Here is a 17,899-nt window from a genome sequence, read left to right on the forward strand (position 1 = left end):
TGTTTTATATTCTGTTGTACATCAGTGGTTTATAAGTGCATGTGATGTTGAATCTGTGACTGTATGCTATGTGTGTTCCAGGTTCAGGGAAAAGTTGGGAGTAAAGACGGTAAAAGCTTTAAAACGGAATAACAACGGTGTGACACACGCTGCTGTAGACATGCTCTGTGCCCTCATGTGTGTAAGTATGTCTTTAAATCTCTAGACAGCAACAGAACACATGCACAGAAATCAAGTATAGACATAAGTTTGTCTTTTTTTTTCTTTTTTTTTCTATCCAAGGTTGGAAATAATGCTCAGTATTGATTTGTATTCGTCTGTGTGGCTGAGCTCTTTTTCTTTCATGTGCCTCTGCAGCCGATGCATGATGACTATGACCTGAGGCAGGAGCAGCTGAACAAGGCTTCTCTGCTTTCCTCCAAGAAGTTCCTCGAAAACCTCCTTGAAAAATTCATCACAAATGTGGTACAATTCTTTGTCTTCTCAGCAAGCTCTGTTTGCAGCCAGAGATTAGAAAAAAAAAATACAATTCTCAGTTGTTCACATCAGAACTCCTCATGTTAGACTTTTCCCCTTGAACTTACCTCTGATCCCCCCCCCCCTTTTTTTCTGTTTCTTCATCTTTGTTTTCAGGACCATGGATCAGGAGCCTTGGTCATCAGCGCCTTACTGGACTTCTTAACGTTCGCCCTCTGCGCCCCCTACAGTGAAACCACCGAGGGGCAGCAGTTCGACATGCTGCTTGAGATGGTTGCCTCCAATGGACGCACATTGTTCAAACTCTTTCAGGTAGCCGAAATTGAATTGGGATGTTCCTAAAGACTAAATTCCCTGACATCTTATGAGAGTTTAATTGAACACAATTTTATGGTAAGGACAATTGATCACATTTTACCCAAATCATATTTTAATTCCACCTCAATAATGCTCTGTGCATTATAAACTTTGTGCAGTAACCTCGAAAACATGGCAACCACTCTCTCAATAGAAATTAACAAATACTGGCTTGTTCATACCCTACTGTTTAATTAACTTATCTTCACTTGTTATGATATATTAGAAGTAATTAAACTGGTATAAATTCAGCTGTTCTTGTATATTGAATTGTATTTTACTCTTAGCATCCCTCCATGGCCATAGTGAAGGGAGCAGGTCTGGTGATGAAAGCCATTATTGAGGTAAGTCTTTGTGTGGGTGCTTTACAATGTGAATGATCTTTCTGGTAAGTTTTCATATTTAATCATAATCAACATATGTTTCTACATTTAGGAGGGAGACAAGGAAATAGCCACGAAAATGCAGGAGCTGGCCCTGAGTGAAGGAGCTCTTCCAAGACATCTGCACACTTCTTTATTTACTATCAGTGCCGATCAGAGGATGCTTACCAACAGGTGAATCCTCAATCAAATCCACACTCACACACTGTCATTTTTAGTTAGTGGGGTTGTTCCCATTTTCCCAGTAATGCTCTTATCAGTAGAGAGATACTAATTTACTTGTAAGAACAGAAAGTGCTTCTGACCATACAGCTCCTCTGCTTCCGACGATGGATAGCGTCTCAACACCTTTTTATAAATTTTTCTATTTAGAGCCATTATTTTTTAGTATAATGAGTCCAGGGACCGCCCGGACTAGCTGCGCGTTTATCCTATCAGGTGCATTCATTGAGGTTACATCTATTGCGAAACCTACAGTGGGTGGAGAGGTCCAGGAGAAAATCGGAAACAAGCCCACTTTTTGGGTATACGCCCATCAAGCGGCGAGTTGAGTGCTCTGGCGTCCTCGCCTGAAGCAGTGGAGCTGTAACATAATGCTTCAGGAGATACACAAGATTTTTTTCTCTCGATAAATCATTGAAAAAACACTCATCTGCCAATATTTTTTTGTTTATTTATCAGGCAGCTGAGTCGTCACCTCGTGGGCCTGTGGACGGCAGAAAACCCCGTCGCCATGAACCTCCTAAAGAGGATACTGGTGAGTTGAAACAAATGTGAGCATCAGGTATTGATGCAGGTTGAAAAGGACTAACTCTTAACCTGTTTCACTTTGCCTTTTCACTCCCAGCCCACAGGCCTGCTGGCTTACCTGGACAGTTCTGACCCAGTCCCGGAGAAAGATGTGGACAGAATGCACATCCGAGACAACTTGAAAATTGCCACGGTAACTAAAAAAAACAATTGACATGTGTCAGGTTTTTCAGAATTGAAAAAATTTCCTTAAGGGCCTGTGTCCATAAAGAGTGGACAGAGCATTTTTCTCTGTGTTGTAAGACTTATGCAGACTACAAACAAAGGACTGGGTGGGTTTATTTCACATTTTGTGGGTCGTTAGACACTCAGGTTACCAAAATATATGTTTAAAAACACTGAACAAGTGGATTTTTCACAACATGTCCCCTTTAAAGCTGAAGATTTAGGGTCATTTCTTCACACTGTGAAAATAGAAGACCTTTATAATGAGTTAAATGGTGGGCAGAAATGTTTAATATTTGTCTTCCACAGGACCAGCTTAATCGCAACAAAGTGCCCGAGTGGCAGCTGATGGCGGGCAAAGCAGCCAAAGAGGTGGAGAAGTTTGCCAAGGAGAAGGCCGATCTGGTGCTGATGCACTGGAGGGATAAGATGGGGATTGCCCAGAAAGAGGTGAGGTCATATTTACCTTCACAAAGGCACCAGACAGCCAGTGTACCTGTTACCTTTCAGAGAAGCTGATGATGCTGCTGCTGCTGACTTTGGTTGCTAAGGTGTCTCTAACCGTTGTTGCTCCTCCTGCTGATGCTGAACAGTACTGCAGGATCCAGATGCAAACACAATAACACTCTTTTCAGCTGCTGCTGATGTTCTGCATGGAGATGCTGCCTGGCCTTAGGGAACCAGTTTATGTCCTGACACAATCGCATTCGACTTTTCTCGCATTGTTTTAACTGCTTCTGCAAGTTTTCACTGTTGATGCATCGCAGACATTTTTTTCTTTCGCCATGACACAAGCTTTCTATTGCAGGTGTGAGGTCTGAGTATAAAAGGAGTATTACTTATGTTCTAAGGTCACTTATCTTAAAGAAACACCCGGTCATGTCTAAACTGACTCTGACAGAAGTTGGTGTAAATAATGGCACATTAAAGATGTGTGTGTGTGTGGTGTCATCAGAGGTGCCCGAACAAACTTTAGATATTAATGTTCTCACAACTAAACCTGAATGCTGCCGGGCTTTCCTTTTCTTCCTGTTCTGTTGTTTCTCTGAATAATTCAAATCAGAACATCTTATAGTTTCTTGCTTACACAGAATACTCCTTAATCACATCTATATTTTCGTCTTTGCCGCACCTGCTCCATTTGTTGATTCTCAGATCTTATGTAGGGAAACATTGAATTAGTGCATCGTCTGCTAATACATCTGGATTCAATTATTAAGTCTGTTTCTTAGCATGATGTGCTCTAGTGACCTGTGACCTCTTTTAGTGTGGATTCATCTCTGTTTGATCAGAGGAACAATAATCTCTCTGTGTTGTCTCTGCCCCACCCTCCCCTTGTCTTGTGTGGTTTCTCTGCTGTCAAACAATGCAGCAGGACAGAAATAACTTGGTAAGTAGGATTAACAAATGGGATCCATGCTGTTTGCTTTCCATGTTCTCTCTCTTTATCAAACAGTTTTTTTTTTCCACCTTCATGTGACATATTGAGTGTGTCTTTCTTCATTCAGAAAGGTGACGACCTTTAATCTAGACGGCATTTCTGAATGTTATGAAATAGATGCAAGAGAATCAGAATCGGTTTTAATTGCCAAGAACATTTACACATGCAAGGACTTTGACTTGGTGTTTTAGTGCAAAACTGCTGAAGTGTTGTCGTAAGGACTTTGAAAAAAATCTTATAGTGTAGATAAAACCCTGAGCCATTAGGCTGAAGAGAGATGGTGGTCGAAGCTGCGGCACAGTGTTTATAATGCATGTCACAGACAAACTCTCCAGAGATTTGGACAAGAATTTTTCCTCTGTATGACCTGCAAAGTCTGAAATAATCTGTAATAGTCTGCAAATATGACTTTGATATCACCATTATTTATCGAACGAGGTTAAATCAGGGACCCACACATTGTCCAAATGTGTGGAGACGGTCTGGGTCATTAAGCAGGACGGGTACGGGGGTGTTTTTACATCTTAACGAGCTTCTCTTGCTGCCTCTTTTAGGGAGGACGCCTTGTTAACTTCCTCCCAAACGTGAAACTTTAATCAACCTTAAACGCTGGACTGCACAATAAGCTTGTTCCCCCCCCGATCTAGCTCATCATCTATAACTTAGCAGATAGTGGGCACACATTGATGAGCTATTCATGGAGCTGTTTGCTTCAAATTATAACTCAAGAGAATCAAAAAGCTTGACGTGTTATCCAAAGTAAGTCTCACCTTGCAAGAATGTGAGAACACGCTCAATACTGGGATCCCATCTCTGTTTTTGTGTTTCATAACCTTATTCTGTTTGTTTTGTTGGTGCTTTGATGACAAACGTTTTTATTTTGGTTGGTTATGTTTTTTTTCATGTCATTTTTACAACGTCTGTCTTACTTCAATCCCAAAAATATTTCTCTTGTCATACGCTTTGGTTTCATTCATTCCATCCGTGGTGCATTTTGTGTGTGTGAAAATATTTAACGTCGTCGCCTTTTCTTTTTCTTTTTTTTTCTTTTGACTTCACACCTCTCTCTTTGCTGTGAGCTGAAAGAGGATGATTGCTGTGTAATATGATAAACTGTCTTTAAGCAGTTCTTGTTTATTTCCAGAATCCAAACCAAAAACCGGTCATCCTGCGGAAGAGACGGCAGAGAATTAAGATTGAAGTCAACTGGGAGCTTTTCTACTACAGGTTGAAAATGTCTTCTCTTCTCTCTCGCTTTCTGAACACTTAAAACCTCAAACCTTGAGGTCTTGTTATCGGCTGAAACCAAACTTTCCCCGCCTGCCATCCTGACCTGGTCTTTTTTTTTTTTTTTTTTTAAGGTTCCAGCTTGATCACGCTAGATCCAACCTTATCTGGAACCTGAAAACCAGGGAGGAGCTGCGGGACGCTCTGGAGGGGGAGATGCGTGCCTTCAGCGTGGACCGTGAGCTGGGAAGTGCCACCGTCATCTCCTGGAACCACCAGGAGTTTGAGGTTTGTGCTCAGCTCAAGTAATCTACACTCCCTGCTCCTTACTTATCATCAGCACCAGAAGTAGACTTTATGTTTTTTTCCTGCAGGCCAAACTCACACACATAAACCAACACTAACACATCATAATGTCCTATTTGCAGGTGAGATACGAGTGCCTTTCAGACGAGATAAAGATCGGGGATTATTACCTGCGTCTGCTGCTTGAGGAGGATGAAAATGAAGAATCCAATGCCATCAAGAGATCGTAAGATAACACAAAACAAAACCCCCAACCGACTGCTCCAATGATCTTCTCAAAGCATGACTCACTCTCCTCTTTCTCTCCCTCCTCTCAGATATGAGTTCTTCAATGAACTCTACCATCGCTTTCTGCTGACACCCAAAGTTACGATGAAGTGCCTGTGCCTGCAGGCGCTGGCTATAGTCTACGGCAAATGCTACGAGGAGATTGGCCCCTTCACTGACACTAAATACATTGTGGGAATGCTGGACAGAGTGAGTAGAAACACTCTGCAATAGCTCATAAAGTTGTTTTTTTTACGTCATTATATGAATCCTGAACCTGAACTCTTCTCTTCACAGTGTACAGACAAACTGGAAAGAGACAGACTCATCCTCTTCCTCAACAAACTCATTCTCAACAGGGTGAGTTATTGAAAGCAGCCATGCTTTTTTTATAACTGCCTGTTCATTTTCATGCATTCTTATCTCTTTGTCTGGTGTAATTCTTTATTTCTTGCCTGCAGAAAAACGTGAAGGAGGTGATGGACTCAAACGGTGTGCGCATTTTGGTGGATCTGCTCACTTTGGCCCATCTTCATACGAGCAGAGCTACAGTGCCCCTGCAGGTAAACACCCTAAGCTTTGAGTTATATCATATAAACAGAGCAGCTCTACTGATGCGCTCAAACCTGCAAAACACTTTGATGTTTTCATCCTCAGCCAGCCTCGGATGAGAATACATTTAATGTTGACCCATGTGTGAAACTCATAATTAATCCGTCCTTGAGTGTCAAAAAGAGGTTATTTTAATTTCCACAGAGCAATGTGCTGGAGGCATCGCCTGACATGAAGAGAGAGAGTGAGAAAGAGTGGTACTTTGGTAACGCAGACAAGGAGAGAAGAGGACCGTTCAGTTTTGAGGAGGTATGTCAGAAAATTGAATTTTTGTTTTTACTGTGAAATCAGTTGTATTTCAAATCAGCTTTTGAAAATGTATCAGATTTTTTACATGTGTATCTTTAATTATACTTTACAGGGATGAATGATTTCTTAACTGTATCACCATTATTTTTCGTTTTGTTGTTGTTGGTTTCTTGCAGTTTTCTTGTTAAGTACTCATCTTTGTGTTTGTTTTTTTTCACTTCTCCAGATGCAGGAGTTTTGGAGCACAGGCGTCCTGACAGCAAAGACACGCTGCTGGGCTCAGGGGATGGACGGTTGGCGCCCCCTGCAGGCCATCCCGCAGCTGAAGTGGTGCCTCCTCGCCTCGGGGCAGGCAGTGATGAACGAGTCAGACCTGGCTACATTAATCCTCAACATGCTCATCACCATGTGCTCATACTACCCCAGCAGGTTGATAGCAGAAATAAATCCAGAAAATGAGTTCCATATTCAGTATTATTATAATCTGTTAAACAATTAAATACAATTATTTGATTTTCCTCAGGGACCAAGACAACGCCATTATCCGCCCATTACCGAAGATAAAGAGGATGATCAGTGACAATGCTTGCCTCCCTCACATTGTCCAGGTAATGGCACTGCATGAATGAGATTTTCCTCTTGACTTATTGTAATTGCTAATGAGATATTTTAATGGTTTCCTCTTTGTACTGTTTCCTCCAGCTGCTGTTGACGTTTGACCCCATCCTGGTGGAGAAGGTAGCTAACGTTCTGTACCTGGTGATGCAGGACAATCCGAACCTGCAGCGCCTCTATTTAACCGGAGTCTTCTTCTTCATCATGATGTACACGGGCTCCAACGTGCTTCCTGTGGCGAGGTGAAAACATGCAGCAAATGGCACATGTGCACCTTGAACCAAAAGAAGAATGTCTTTGGTCTTTCAAAGCTGTTTCACACATGCAATCCAATTTTAAAGACAAGAATGCATGCTGCATGCTTTTAATTGTTTAATTGAAAATACCCTGTGTTTTCTGTAGGTTCCTGAAGTACACACATCTGAAACAAGCCTTCAAATCAGAGGAGGTATGGATGAATCATTTGTACTGAGGACTCATTATGAGGTTAAACTTGTTATCATGGAAATATATTTGATTTTGTCTTTCAAATCAAATGTGTCACGTGTCTTTCCCTCCCTCTCAGTCTAAGGGTCAGGACATAGTGCAGCGTAGTGTTCTGGGTCCAGTCCTGCCTGAGGCCATGGTATGTTATCTGGAGAACTACGAGGCCGAACGCATCTCTGAGATATTCCTTGGAGAATTCGACACACCTGAGGCCATTTGGAGCAGCGAGATGAGGTACACATGACTCTGTATTATGTCTTGGAGTTCTCTTAGTCAGTGTAGATAAGAGTAGTGACAGACTGTGTGGAGTTTTGAATAGCTTGTGTTTGAATGCTCTGTTTCAGGCGGATGATGATTGAAAAGATAGCTGCCCACGTGGCTGACTTCAGCCCCAGGCTGCAGAGTAACACGCGGGCCCTCTACCAGTACTGCCCCATCCCTGTGATAAGCTTCCCTCAGCTAGACAACGAGCTCTTCTGCAACATCTACTACCTCAGACACCTGTGTGACACCACCCGTTTCCCCAACTGGCCAATACGAGATGCTGTAAGTCTCTTTTTTTTATCCTTGTATATCTGCCCTTTTTCTCTCAGCTTTAAACACTGTGTTTAACACTGAATGGTCTTTATCATCCGTACAGGTGAAGCTGCTGAAAGACACACTTGAAGCCTGGAAGAGGGAGGTGGAGAAGAAGCCTCCCTCTATGTCTGTGGATGATGCCTATGAAGTCCTGAACCTCCCTAAAGGACAGGGGCAGTGAGTGTCCTTTGATTTGTTGCCTTTTTTGTTGTACTCTCTTTCATCTTTATTAGCAAGCAGAAATAAATTTGGAATACGTGGGTGGGATGCTGGAGTCAATTTATTTTCAATCTTTGATGTTTTGGAATGACTCAAAGGATGTGTTGTTTTCAGGCACGATGAGAGTAAAATCAGGAAAGCTTACTTCAGACTGGCACAGAAATACCATCCTGACAAGAACCCAGAGGGGAGAGTATGTACCAATATCACCACTGACATATCTTTTTGTGTGCGCCCCCCATTTTCTGGCTTCATCCTCTATTTTATTTTGACATGTAACTTTCAGGACATGTTTGAGAAAGTCAACAAAGCCTACGAGTTCCTCTGCACAAAGTCTGCAAGAATCCTGGACGGCCCCGACCCGGAAAACATCATCCTCATCCTCAAAACTCAAAGCATCCTGTTCAACCGACACAAAGAAGGTTTACAGACTTTACACTTTACATGATTCTCTATTCTTCTCTCTTTCTATAATTTAAAAGAGACAGGTTACTCTTCTGACCACTTTGTTGTCTATTCACAGAACTCGAACCGTACAAATACGCTGGTTACCCCATGCTTATAAAAACAATCACCATGGAGACCGATGATGGGCTACTCTTCTCAAAGACCTCCCCTCTCCTCCCGGCTGCCGTCGAACTCGCCTTCCACACCGTCAACTGCTCGGCTCTTAATGCAGAGGAGCTGCGCCGCGACAACGGCATCGAGGTAGGTTCTCAGAAATTGTAAAATATCAACCAGCCTAATTAGAAAATCATATCCTTTTAGAAGTATGATTAAAATGATTGTGTTTTTACAGGTGTTGTTGGAGGCTCTCTCTCGCTGCGTTGCTGTTTTAACTGCTTCCAGCAAGCCTGAAGACATGGCTGTACAGGTACAAAGTCTTCAATCACATTGAGCCGACTTTCTCCAAAGAGGCGAGTCATGTTCTCCTTGCAGTGTCTCCTTTAACACTTTTTTTTTTTCCTACACTTTAATGTGCCACAGGTGTGCGGGCACATCTGTAAATGCTACAGTGTCGCAGCCCAGTTTGAGGAATGCAGGGAAAAGATCATCGAGCTGCCAAACATCATCCGAGATCTCTGTCACATCTTGTTCTACGGAAAGGTGAGAATCCTGCAACTTCGGTTTTAACTTAAATATTCTGAGTCTTCCTGGAGGTTGCCGCTTGATGGGAGTTACTTCTTGCATCAAGCAGCTCCTGCTGCCTTCGCTTTATTTGTAGTTTAATCATCTATTCTTAAGTAAGAAACATTCAATTCTGCATGGACATATGGTGTAGGCTTAATATCGACACTAAAAAGCTTTTACAAAGGTGGATTTCTCTCCCTCTGTTCCTCTCAGGGCCTCTCAAAAACTGCTGCCCTGGCTGTGCAGTGCGTGAGTTCCTTCGCAGTGGATTACTTCCTACAGACCCATCTGTACCACGCCGGCGTGCTCTGGCACTTGCTGGTCTACCTCTTCAACTACGACTACACTCTGCAGGAGAGCGGGGTGCAGGCCAACCAGGAAACAAACCAACAGGAGGTCGCAAACAGTCTCGCCAAGCTCAGCCTCGTCGCTCTCAGCCGTCTGGGAGGCTACGTCCAGACTCCACACACCCCAGACGGGAACAATCCTGTGTCAGAGACTAACGGCTTCGTGGGCCAGCCTCCAGAGAACCCCACCATCCGCAAGAGCTTAGCGGCCATGCTGACACCGTACATCTCAAGGAAGCTGGGAACTGGATCTCCTCCTGAGGTATGCTGTGCAGGTGGAGAGTGAGGGCTGTGTATATACACTGTATGTCACACAGTATTTACAACAGCAACAAGAAAACACAAGCTGAGTTCCTCCTGGCCTGTTTTTGATTTAGGTCTTAAAGCTGATGAATAGCAACTCGGAGAACCCTTACTTGATCTGGAACAACGGGACACGAGCCGAGCTGCTGGAGTTCCTGGAGGGTCAGCAGGAGGGAAACATCAAGAGGGTATACATCACATCTTTACTTTTTTCTGTCCAAACTTTATTTGCTACCTTACCACTTAGCCAATACCTAAAACAGTTTATACAGTAGCTGTCCAATCCAAAGTCTGAGTATGACATGGAGTAGTCTCAGTTACGTCAACGTTTTGAAGCCGCACAATGGCGGTCACCTTTTGGAAATGTTCACTGCAGCTAACTTTTGATCAATCTAGTCACAGGCAACGAGGTGAAGTTGAAGAGGGTCTTAAGCATTTTGGCAAAAAGCGTCAACATGCCCACCTGTCAGTAAATTTGCTTCGCCCCCAATAGTGCTCATTAATGTATAACTCTTAGCCTTAATGTAATAAAATAGATGAGTTTTAAGGAAATTCATTCTCCTTACATTTCTTGCCAATAAAGAAATTAGCTATTTAGACCTTTAACTGTTTTTAGAAACCTTGCAGTAAGCTTGTTTGTTCATGCTGTAAAAATGGGTATTTGACTATCAGCTCTAATAGAGACTCCTGGGCTACTGGAGCCTGCCTCAAATGGACACTTAAGGAACTGCACCTGTTTGCATGTCTGCATTGACTTTAATTCTTAAACATTGAAAGTTGCCGCTTACTCAAAAAATCGATTTAGACTTCAAAATGAATGATTTTGTAGTTTTGTTATGTTCACATACAGAAATGTAATACTTTTATACTTGTGTATTTTTGATAAGACATATTGGAGTAATCAAGAAGTTGCTCATACTTTTCCTCTCTGGTGTCTTTGTAGGGAGAAAATGATAAAAGCTTTGGGGCAGAGTTTGTCTTCAGTGATCACAGCAAAGAGCTGATTGTTGGGGAGATCTTTGTGCGGGTTTACAATGAACAACCAACGTTTCCTCTGGAGGTGAGTATCAAAACAAAACACTGTATTTACAATGACTAAAAGTCCATTTCAATGGTAGGAGCTTTCACATTCTATACTCTACTTGGTTTATTTTCCGTTTAAAATAGACTTGAAACGATTTGTAATGCCATAACTTGTTTTACCACCTCTGTTTTTTAGTACCCCAAAGCGTTTGCAGCCAGCTTGTTGGACTACGTGGGCTCCCAGGCCCAGTACCTGCACACCCTGCTGGCCATGAGTCAGAGTAACAAGGTTGAGTCCCAGCAGCACGCCGAGAGGCTCCGCTTTGCTGAGATGGCTTTAGAGGCTCTTCGCAATGTCATCAAGAACAACCCTGGTGAGATTTGAAACTCTCTCCTTCTATTTGTCTGAGGTGTCTTACTCACCGGCGTCTTAATTCTGGTGCTCGTCTGTAATTTCAGGTTCAGAGTCGGAGTGCATCGGACATTTCAAACTGCTCTTCTCTTTGTTGCGGGTTCACGGAGCTGGCAGAGTGCAGCAGCTGGTTTTGGAGGTAGAGGATCTCGGTCCTTTTTTTCTTATTGCTGTTCTCCTTGATGTATCTCTACACTGTAGAAATAATGTTTTTCTTTCTCTTCAGGTTGTTAATACAGTGACATCAAACCAGGAATGTGTGAGCAACATCGCCGAGTCGCTGGTGTTGTCCAACCTCCTGTTGCTGCTGCACTCGCTCCCCTCCAGTAAGAAGACATTCAGATATCAAATTACCGACTCTATATGCAATTTTTTGGAGCAGGGTTGTATCTTTTGACTAAAACTTGTTTTGTTTTTTAAATCATTAGGCAGACAAATGGTGCTGGAAACCTTGTATGCACTGACTTCCAACACAAAGATTGTCAAAGAGGCTATGGCCAAAGGTCAGTATCGTTCTTTTTCTTTCATTTTCTGATGATTGCGCCATATCTATAAATGAAAGTTATGCTTATTTGAATCTATGTTTCCCCAGGTGCTCTGATCTACTTGCTAGACCTCTTCTGTAACTGCACACATCCTCAGGTCCGCACACAGACCGCAGAGCTCTTCTCCAAGATGACCTCGGACAAGCTGGTCGGGCCAAAGGTTGGAATTTTAGTTTCATAATTTACGTTTTTCTTGGGTTCCTTGTGTATCATCATTTACCCAGTATCTTTCTAAAACACTGACAACATGTGCTTTCTGCCAGGTGCGCCTGACGCTGATGCGCTTCCTCCCCGGCGTGTTCATGGACGCCATGCGGGACAATGCAGAGGCAGCGGTGCACATATTCGAGGGAACGCACGAGAACCCTGAACTCATCTGGAACGACAGCTCAAGGGAGAGAGTGTCAACAACTGTGCGGGAGATGATGCTTGAGTATGACATGAACTCAATTCAGTAACCTATTTGGCCACGAGCTGTCAGGAGAGCGACAAGTGTGAAATATTTGAATATGTATGTTGTTCTTTTTCACTTTACTTCAGGCACTTTAAACAGCAGAAGGATAATCCTGACGTGAACTGGAAAGTGAGTGCGGTGTTACATTACTCACTTTCAAACAGTTGGATGTTGTGAATGATTCAGTGTGACAGTAAATTCTCGCTGTGTGTGCTCAGCTGCCAGAGGACTTCACAGTGGCGTGCGGCACAGGACATGGCGAGATAGAAGTGGGTGGAGTCTTCCTGCGTATCTTCATCGCTCAGCCCGGCTGGGTGCTGCGCAAGCCTCGAGAATTCCTGGTGTCCCTGCTGGAGACGCTGACTGAGCTCCTGGAGAAGAACAACCCCAATGTAAGCTTCCACGCTGAGAAACAAACACGTTTCATACTTTGCTTGTTCTGTTATCTCACACCAGCTGCTTCCCCTCCTCATCCTGACATCTCGTCCCCTCCCGCAGGGCGAGGCCCTTGAGACGGTTACCACAGCGGCGGTGTGTCTGTTCAGCACGCAGACCCAGCTGGCCGACCAGGTCCCTCCTCTGGGTCACCTGCCTCGCGTCCTGGCAGCACTGAACCACAAGAACAACGCCGTGCCCAAGAGCGCCATCCGCCTCATCCATGTGCTGTCAGACAATGAGGTTAGGAGCCTTTTGGTAATCCTTAAGAGTCTGTCAGGTTGAACCTATCCAGTCTTTCTCTGAAAAAGTAGGATAAAAGAAAGATGGAGAACATGATCCTGGATGGGAAAAAAGTAGATTGCCAAATCAGAATCACTCTTAACAGGATTAAAGCTTTTGAACAAAGTGAACCTGGGCTTTTGTTAAACATTGTTTTTGTTCTATTCACATCACTACCTCAAACTGTGTTGTTCTGTGTAGCTCTGTGTACGCTCCATGGCTTCTCTGGAGACCATCGGACCCCTCATGGCTGGGATGAAATGTCGGGCAGACATGGCCGGGTTGGCCTGTGAAGCTCTCAACCGTATGTTTCAGAAGGAACAGACTGAATTAGTAGCTCAGGTAAACCATTAAATAAAAAAACATGTATACTGTTAGTGTTTGAATATCATTTTCAGCACATGATGTTTGATAGTTTTGTAAAATGAGTGATTTTATAATGAATCGACCAGGCTCTTCGTGTGGAGCTGGTTCCATATCTGCTGAAGCTGCTTGAAGGAATCGGCCTGGAAACACTAGACAACCCGTCCGCTACCAAGGCCCAGATCGTGAAGACTCTCAAGTCCATGACCCGCAGTCTGCAGTTTGGAGAACAGGTATGGCAGGATTATCTCAACGACAGGATAATTCATGTAATCAAATGAATGATGAAACATTTTAAACTATTTGTTTAATCCCCACTTTGCAGGTGAATGAGATTCTGGCGAGGTCATCAGTCTGGAGTGCCTTCAAAGACCAGAAACACGATCTTTTCATCTCAGAGTCTCAGACCGCTGGATACCTGACAGGTAAAGTGTTTCTACTCAATGAAAACACAGCAGCACTAATCACACATTTGTTTAACACCTAAAGTTGTTTAAATGGTTTCCCCCTGAGTGTTTAAAAGGTAAGTCATGACTTCTTTGTCTCCGAGCTGTTTTATTTCTTAATGCTTTGCTTTATCCTAAAAATAAAAACCCCTCTTGGCTGACTCCTCACTTGTGCTTGAATCCAGCGATCCTATCTCTCTCCTCTCCTGTAACCTTTTGGCTCTCCTTCCCTTCCTTTGTGTTCCTCCACATTTCATCCTCAGGGGTTTCCACTCCTTCTCTCCTGGCCGCCAGCAGCCCACTGCGAGGTGGGCTCTAGACTCCTAAGCAGGGCCCTCGCAGCTCTCCTCTCTCTTGCTCTGATGCAGGTAGACTGTGACCTGGCTCCTACTGCCATTCCTGTCCTCTTAACCTCCATTTTTGACCCACCTCCATCACCAATCTCTGCAGTGCTGAAAATCACGTCATACCATCTTCATCTCCATCCACTAACTCTTTGACACACTATCCTAGTATCAGAGAATAACCAAACATTGACACATGAGTGTGATTACTCACCATGTGACATGACTTTGGGAAAGATCGGGGGATTTCCAGTCTGCTGTGGGTGAGAAACCAGCCAAGTTTGAAATTAGAAAACTATAAAGCCTAATGAAATGATAAATGTTGGCAGTCTGTAGACACCAATGACAGAAAAAAGTGCATTCACAAAAACCACAGAAATTAACCAAAGAATGAATAAAGGAAAATTGAATTATAACTTTAATGACTTTAAAGCTCCTGTGAGGAGTTTTTAGCTGGTTATGAACGAGGCTACAATGTTTTTTTTATTTATGTTTCATAAGTCAAGTGAGGTGGTATGAGGTACTTGTCATTGGTATTTGTGTACGCCTCATGACGCTGGTCATCATGGCCCCTTTGTTGAGAAACCCAAAGGAGTACCAGCAAGGAAGCAAGGCTATGCTCCACTGCAGATGGGGACATTGTACCTCATCATTTAGTTCATTTTAGAAAAGCTGTTTTTGGTCCAAGTGTTCGTTTTGCTTCGCTGTCGGAAAGACTAAATGTTTAGCACATTTCCCGTGCGCAAAAACCTTTACATATTCCTCCTCCTGCAGTATCCGCTTTCTCCACAGGGGTCTCTAAAATCAACAAAAACTGAAAATTCCTCACAGGAGCTTTAACTGTTATATATTTTTAATTGCACCACAGCATCGTTGGTCTTCTTAGCTGCAAGATAATAATCGAAAAAGCTCAAAAGTGCCATCCCTCCAGTGTGTCTTGGCAACTGCAAAGTTTTGTATCTTATCCAGGGGGTGTTTACCATTCCAGATGAATCGGGATATCACCATGTCCCATTCTCTAAATTGATAGGAATATGAATGGGTAAGGACTGAAACAAATAGAGCAGCCTAGGTAAGCTTTTGTTTTATAAATGTTAAGGGTGAAACCTGACAGGGCTCCATACACCTGCAACAAATCCATTCATCTAGAGACTCGGGATTCTTTAAGCCCTCCATCCTTGTTCATAACTCCATACATTCAGTAGTTTAGTACATCAAAGTATTTTACTCGCAGCACTTCAGCTGTCCTGCAAAGCCGCACCTGTGCTGAAACATCTCTGCCTTCCTGTCACCTGTAGGTCCAGGAGTAGCGGGTTACCTTACAGCAGGAACTGGCACCACAGTAATGCCCAGCGTCCCACCCCCCGTGGACAACGACATCGGAGACCAAGGCTGATGGACACACACACAGTCACGCTCAGGCACCCAGACTGCCCTGCAGCCTCACGGCCGCAGCTGTTCAGCTCCCAGACGAGGGGGACCGAGAGAGAGAGAGAGAGAGAGAGAGAAGGATGGAGGAGGAGAACGGGCCGTCGATGACCGTCACCAAAATTTCTTCAACACCTCCTCCAGCATCACTCTCCTCTCCCCTCACAATTGGCACTCAAGTCTTCATGAACACTTACAAATGTTTTATCGGATGATGACCACATGTTTTTTTTTCCTCTGTTCCACTTTTCTTGTTTCTTCCAGTGACACAGAAGAGTTTACTTTTTGTATGGACATATTTTTTACTCTATTTTTTTCTTTTTTTCATGAGAACGACTGAGGTTTATTATAGATCTCCTCTCTATTATCTCCACCCCCTTATCATTCCTGATTGGCTACACTTCCAAAAAAAACCTCAACAGAAACAATGGTGACACATTAGTGCACAGGACCTATCCACCTTTTTTTTACATTTGATTTATTAGTCCATATAACAGATTCTCATATGGAAAAGGAAACAAATGTTAAAATAGGAAATCAGAAAACATATGTGTATAATTTCTCAGCTTACTGACTATCAAACCTTTGGACAGAGGCCGACCCTTTTGGGTTTCACCAGGTTGACTCAGATCAAACATCCAGCCTATCGCTCTTAATTCATAATTACTTCTCTCCTCTCTCGTTGAAGGCTTCCCTTCATGCCTCACTTTTTTTTTTTGTAAGGTAATTCTCTTTCCTCCCCAGAATGCAAAAAGCACTAGAATATTTATGAGTGAATAATAACCACCGGAAATGAGCTTCTGCAAAGACCTGACGAATGACGCTGACTCTGATTCTGAATCTATGTGAAAGACTAGTGCAATTTGTTCAATGTAATATTGCGTATATAAACTTTCTATATTGAATGTACATTCAAAAAAAATAAATCAGCCGCACTTGTACATAAAATTTTAAGAATAAAAGGGAACCCACAGTGTTGTTCTTTTGTATTTACATTTGTCCTTTAGGAGAGAACCGACCACAGCTCTTAACCACGTTTGTTCTCACAGTGTGAATTATTTGTTTTCATACCAGGGTAAGTTATCAAAACAACAAGATTTGTTTTTTAAAGCATTTGAAAGGTCATGACTTACAAAGTGACCGGGCCAGAAGTTCCCAAACTTTTCGGCCCATTAAAACATTTACTGCTGCACACCTATAGACTGATCCAAACACTGACATTAGAACAACACAACAGCCTGAACACCATAATATTATTTTAGTAATGTATTATAAGAAATGTCACTTTCATTGTAACCAGGAAGCATACCTTCTTATTTCTTAGTTGCAGTTAATACAAATTGACAAACTGTAAGGCAAAACATTTAATTATGAGGTCATTTTTAAGTAATTTAAAGAGATAATTTGGATATCATGAATTTAAGAGACTTGGTTAAGAGTTGAATTTCATTATAAGATGAGACTATGGGTGGGGTCTTCATGAATTTAGCCTTATGAATTAAAAATGTGGCCATAATGAGCCAAACTTTTATCCAATTTATCTTTACAAGTATACCGACCAGAATTTTAATAAATCTGGACAGGACTGTTAATTCCACCCTTTTCTTAAACCTATACTCTCACAAAGAGTTGTGACCTTTAAAGTCGTGGATATTATAAATCAATTTTTAAGAACTGTAAAATACCTGAACTGTCTTTATTGATATTATTGGAGTTAACATGCAGGAAGTGGCATTGGTAAATACATTTGGGGATACCATCGTGTTTATATAAAATACCTTTACCAGAAATTCAAAGGTTTCTGATTACCAGTGGTTGAAGGTGTTGAAGGATTAGATTATAATCTTGTCGCTTTTACACTGCAGGTCACACCTATCCATTCACACGCTGATGGTAGAGGCTGTGGTGTAAAGTGGCCATCAGTAGGCTATTATCTAATCCCATTCATACACCACCAACTAAGCAGTGGGAGCAATTTAGGGTTAAGTGTTCCAGTTGAGAGAAGACTGACTCTACTACTGACCCACAGCCGCCTCAGAGGTTAGTTTTATTAATATCTTGTCTTCAAAACACATTTTTGGATGCTATTGCTCCAAAATAGGCTGCTTCACTTCAGTAGCCAATAAAGAAAAATCCAGTGAGCTGACTCGGGTGATTTGCACTAAGAATATCTTAACGCTAAAGTAATGCAAT

At 42.6% G+C, this 17,899-nt stretch overlaps 1 protein-coding gene across 5 annotated transcripts in view; it reads left to right on the plus strand.

The window, feature by feature from the left end:
• LOC109983785 (dnaJ homolog subfamily C member 13) overlaps window positions 1-16,684 on the plus strand; it is a 32,474-nt gene extending 15,790 nt beyond the window's left edge. For 2 of the 5 annotated variants that reach the window (XM_065948806.1, XM_065948808.1), the window contains 44 exons: window positions 82-181; window positions 358-465; window positions 634-789; window positions 1,122-1,178; window positions 1,270-1,391; window positions 1,899-1,974; window positions 2,065-2,160; window positions 2,502-2,642; window positions 3,565-3,582; window positions 4,778-4,860; window positions 4,995-5,148; window positions 5,289-5,392; window positions 5,484-5,643; window positions 5,731-5,793; window positions 5,895-5,996; window positions 6,190-6,294; window positions 6,521-6,723; window positions 6,818-6,902; window positions 6,997-7,151; window positions 7,312-7,357; window positions 7,475-7,629; window positions 7,740-7,941; window positions 8,036-8,151; window positions 8,308-8,386; window positions 8,480-8,615; window positions 8,717-8,901; window positions 8,993-9,067; window positions 9,181-9,300; window positions 9,538-9,933; window positions 10,049-10,162; window positions 10,918-11,034; window positions 11,194-11,371; window positions 11,457-11,548; window positions 11,636-11,735; window positions 11,838-11,912; window positions 12,002-12,114; window positions 12,218-12,387; window positions 12,495-12,537; window positions 12,627-12,800; window positions 12,907-13,086; window positions 13,327-13,467; window positions 13,578-13,721; window positions 13,814-13,913; window positions 15,577-16,684. In XM_065948806.1, coding sequence (XP_065804878.1) covers window positions 82-181; window positions 358-465; window positions 634-789; window positions 1,122-1,178; window positions 1,270-1,391; window positions 1,899-1,974; window positions 2,065-2,160; window positions 2,502-2,642; window positions 3,565-3,582; window positions 4,778-4,860; window positions 4,995-5,148; window positions 5,289-5,392; window positions 5,484-5,643; window positions 5,731-5,793; window positions 5,895-5,996; window positions 6,190-6,294; window positions 6,521-6,723; window positions 6,818-6,902; window positions 6,997-7,151; window positions 7,312-7,357; window positions 7,475-7,629; window positions 7,740-7,941; window positions 8,036-8,151; window positions 8,308-8,386; window positions 8,480-8,615; window positions 8,717-8,901; window positions 8,993-9,067; window positions 9,181-9,300; window positions 9,538-9,933; window positions 10,049-10,162; window positions 10,918-11,034; window positions 11,194-11,371; window positions 11,457-11,548; window positions 11,636-11,735; window positions 11,838-11,912; window positions 12,002-12,114; window positions 12,218-12,387; window positions 12,495-12,537; window positions 12,627-12,800; window positions 12,907-13,086; window positions 13,327-13,467; window positions 13,578-13,721; window positions 13,814-13,913; window positions 15,577-15,674 — 5,437 coding nt within the window. In that variant the 3' untranslated portion in view covers window positions 15,675-16,684. Of the gene's footprint in view, window positions 1-81; window positions 182-357; window positions 466-633; window positions 790-1,121; window positions 1,179-1,269; window positions 1,392-1,898; window positions 1,975-2,064; window positions 2,161-2,501; window positions 2,643-3,564; window positions 3,583-4,777; window positions 4,861-4,994; window positions 5,149-5,288; window positions 5,393-5,483; window positions 5,644-5,730; window positions 5,794-5,894; window positions 5,997-6,189; window positions 6,295-6,520; window positions 6,724-6,817; window positions 6,903-6,996; window positions 7,152-7,311; window positions 7,358-7,474; window positions 7,630-7,739; window positions 7,942-8,035; window positions 8,152-8,307; window positions 8,387-8,479; window positions 8,616-8,716; window positions 8,902-8,992; window positions 9,068-9,180; window positions 9,301-9,537; window positions 9,934-10,048; window positions 10,163-10,917; window positions 11,035-11,193; window positions 11,372-11,456; window positions 11,549-11,635; window positions 11,736-11,837; window positions 11,913-12,001; window positions 12,115-12,217; window positions 12,388-12,494; window positions 12,538-12,626; window positions 12,801-12,906; window positions 13,087-13,326; window positions 13,468-13,577; window positions 13,722-13,813; window positions 13,914-14,197; window positions 14,303-15,576 lie in introns of all 5 variants that reach the window. The other 3 variants (XM_065948807.1, XM_065948810.1, XM_065948809.1) reach the window with 2 other exon arrangements.
• The last annotated feature ends 1,215 nt before the right edge of the window (window positions 16,685-17,899 follow it).

The sequence above is a fragment of the Labrus bergylta genome, chromosome 20, assembly GCF_963930695.1.
Source record: "Labrus bergylta chromosome 20, fLabBer1.1, whole genome shotgun sequence".
Lineage (NCBI taxonomy): Eukaryota > Metazoa > Chordata > Actinopteri > Labriformes > Labridae > Labrus > Labrus bergylta.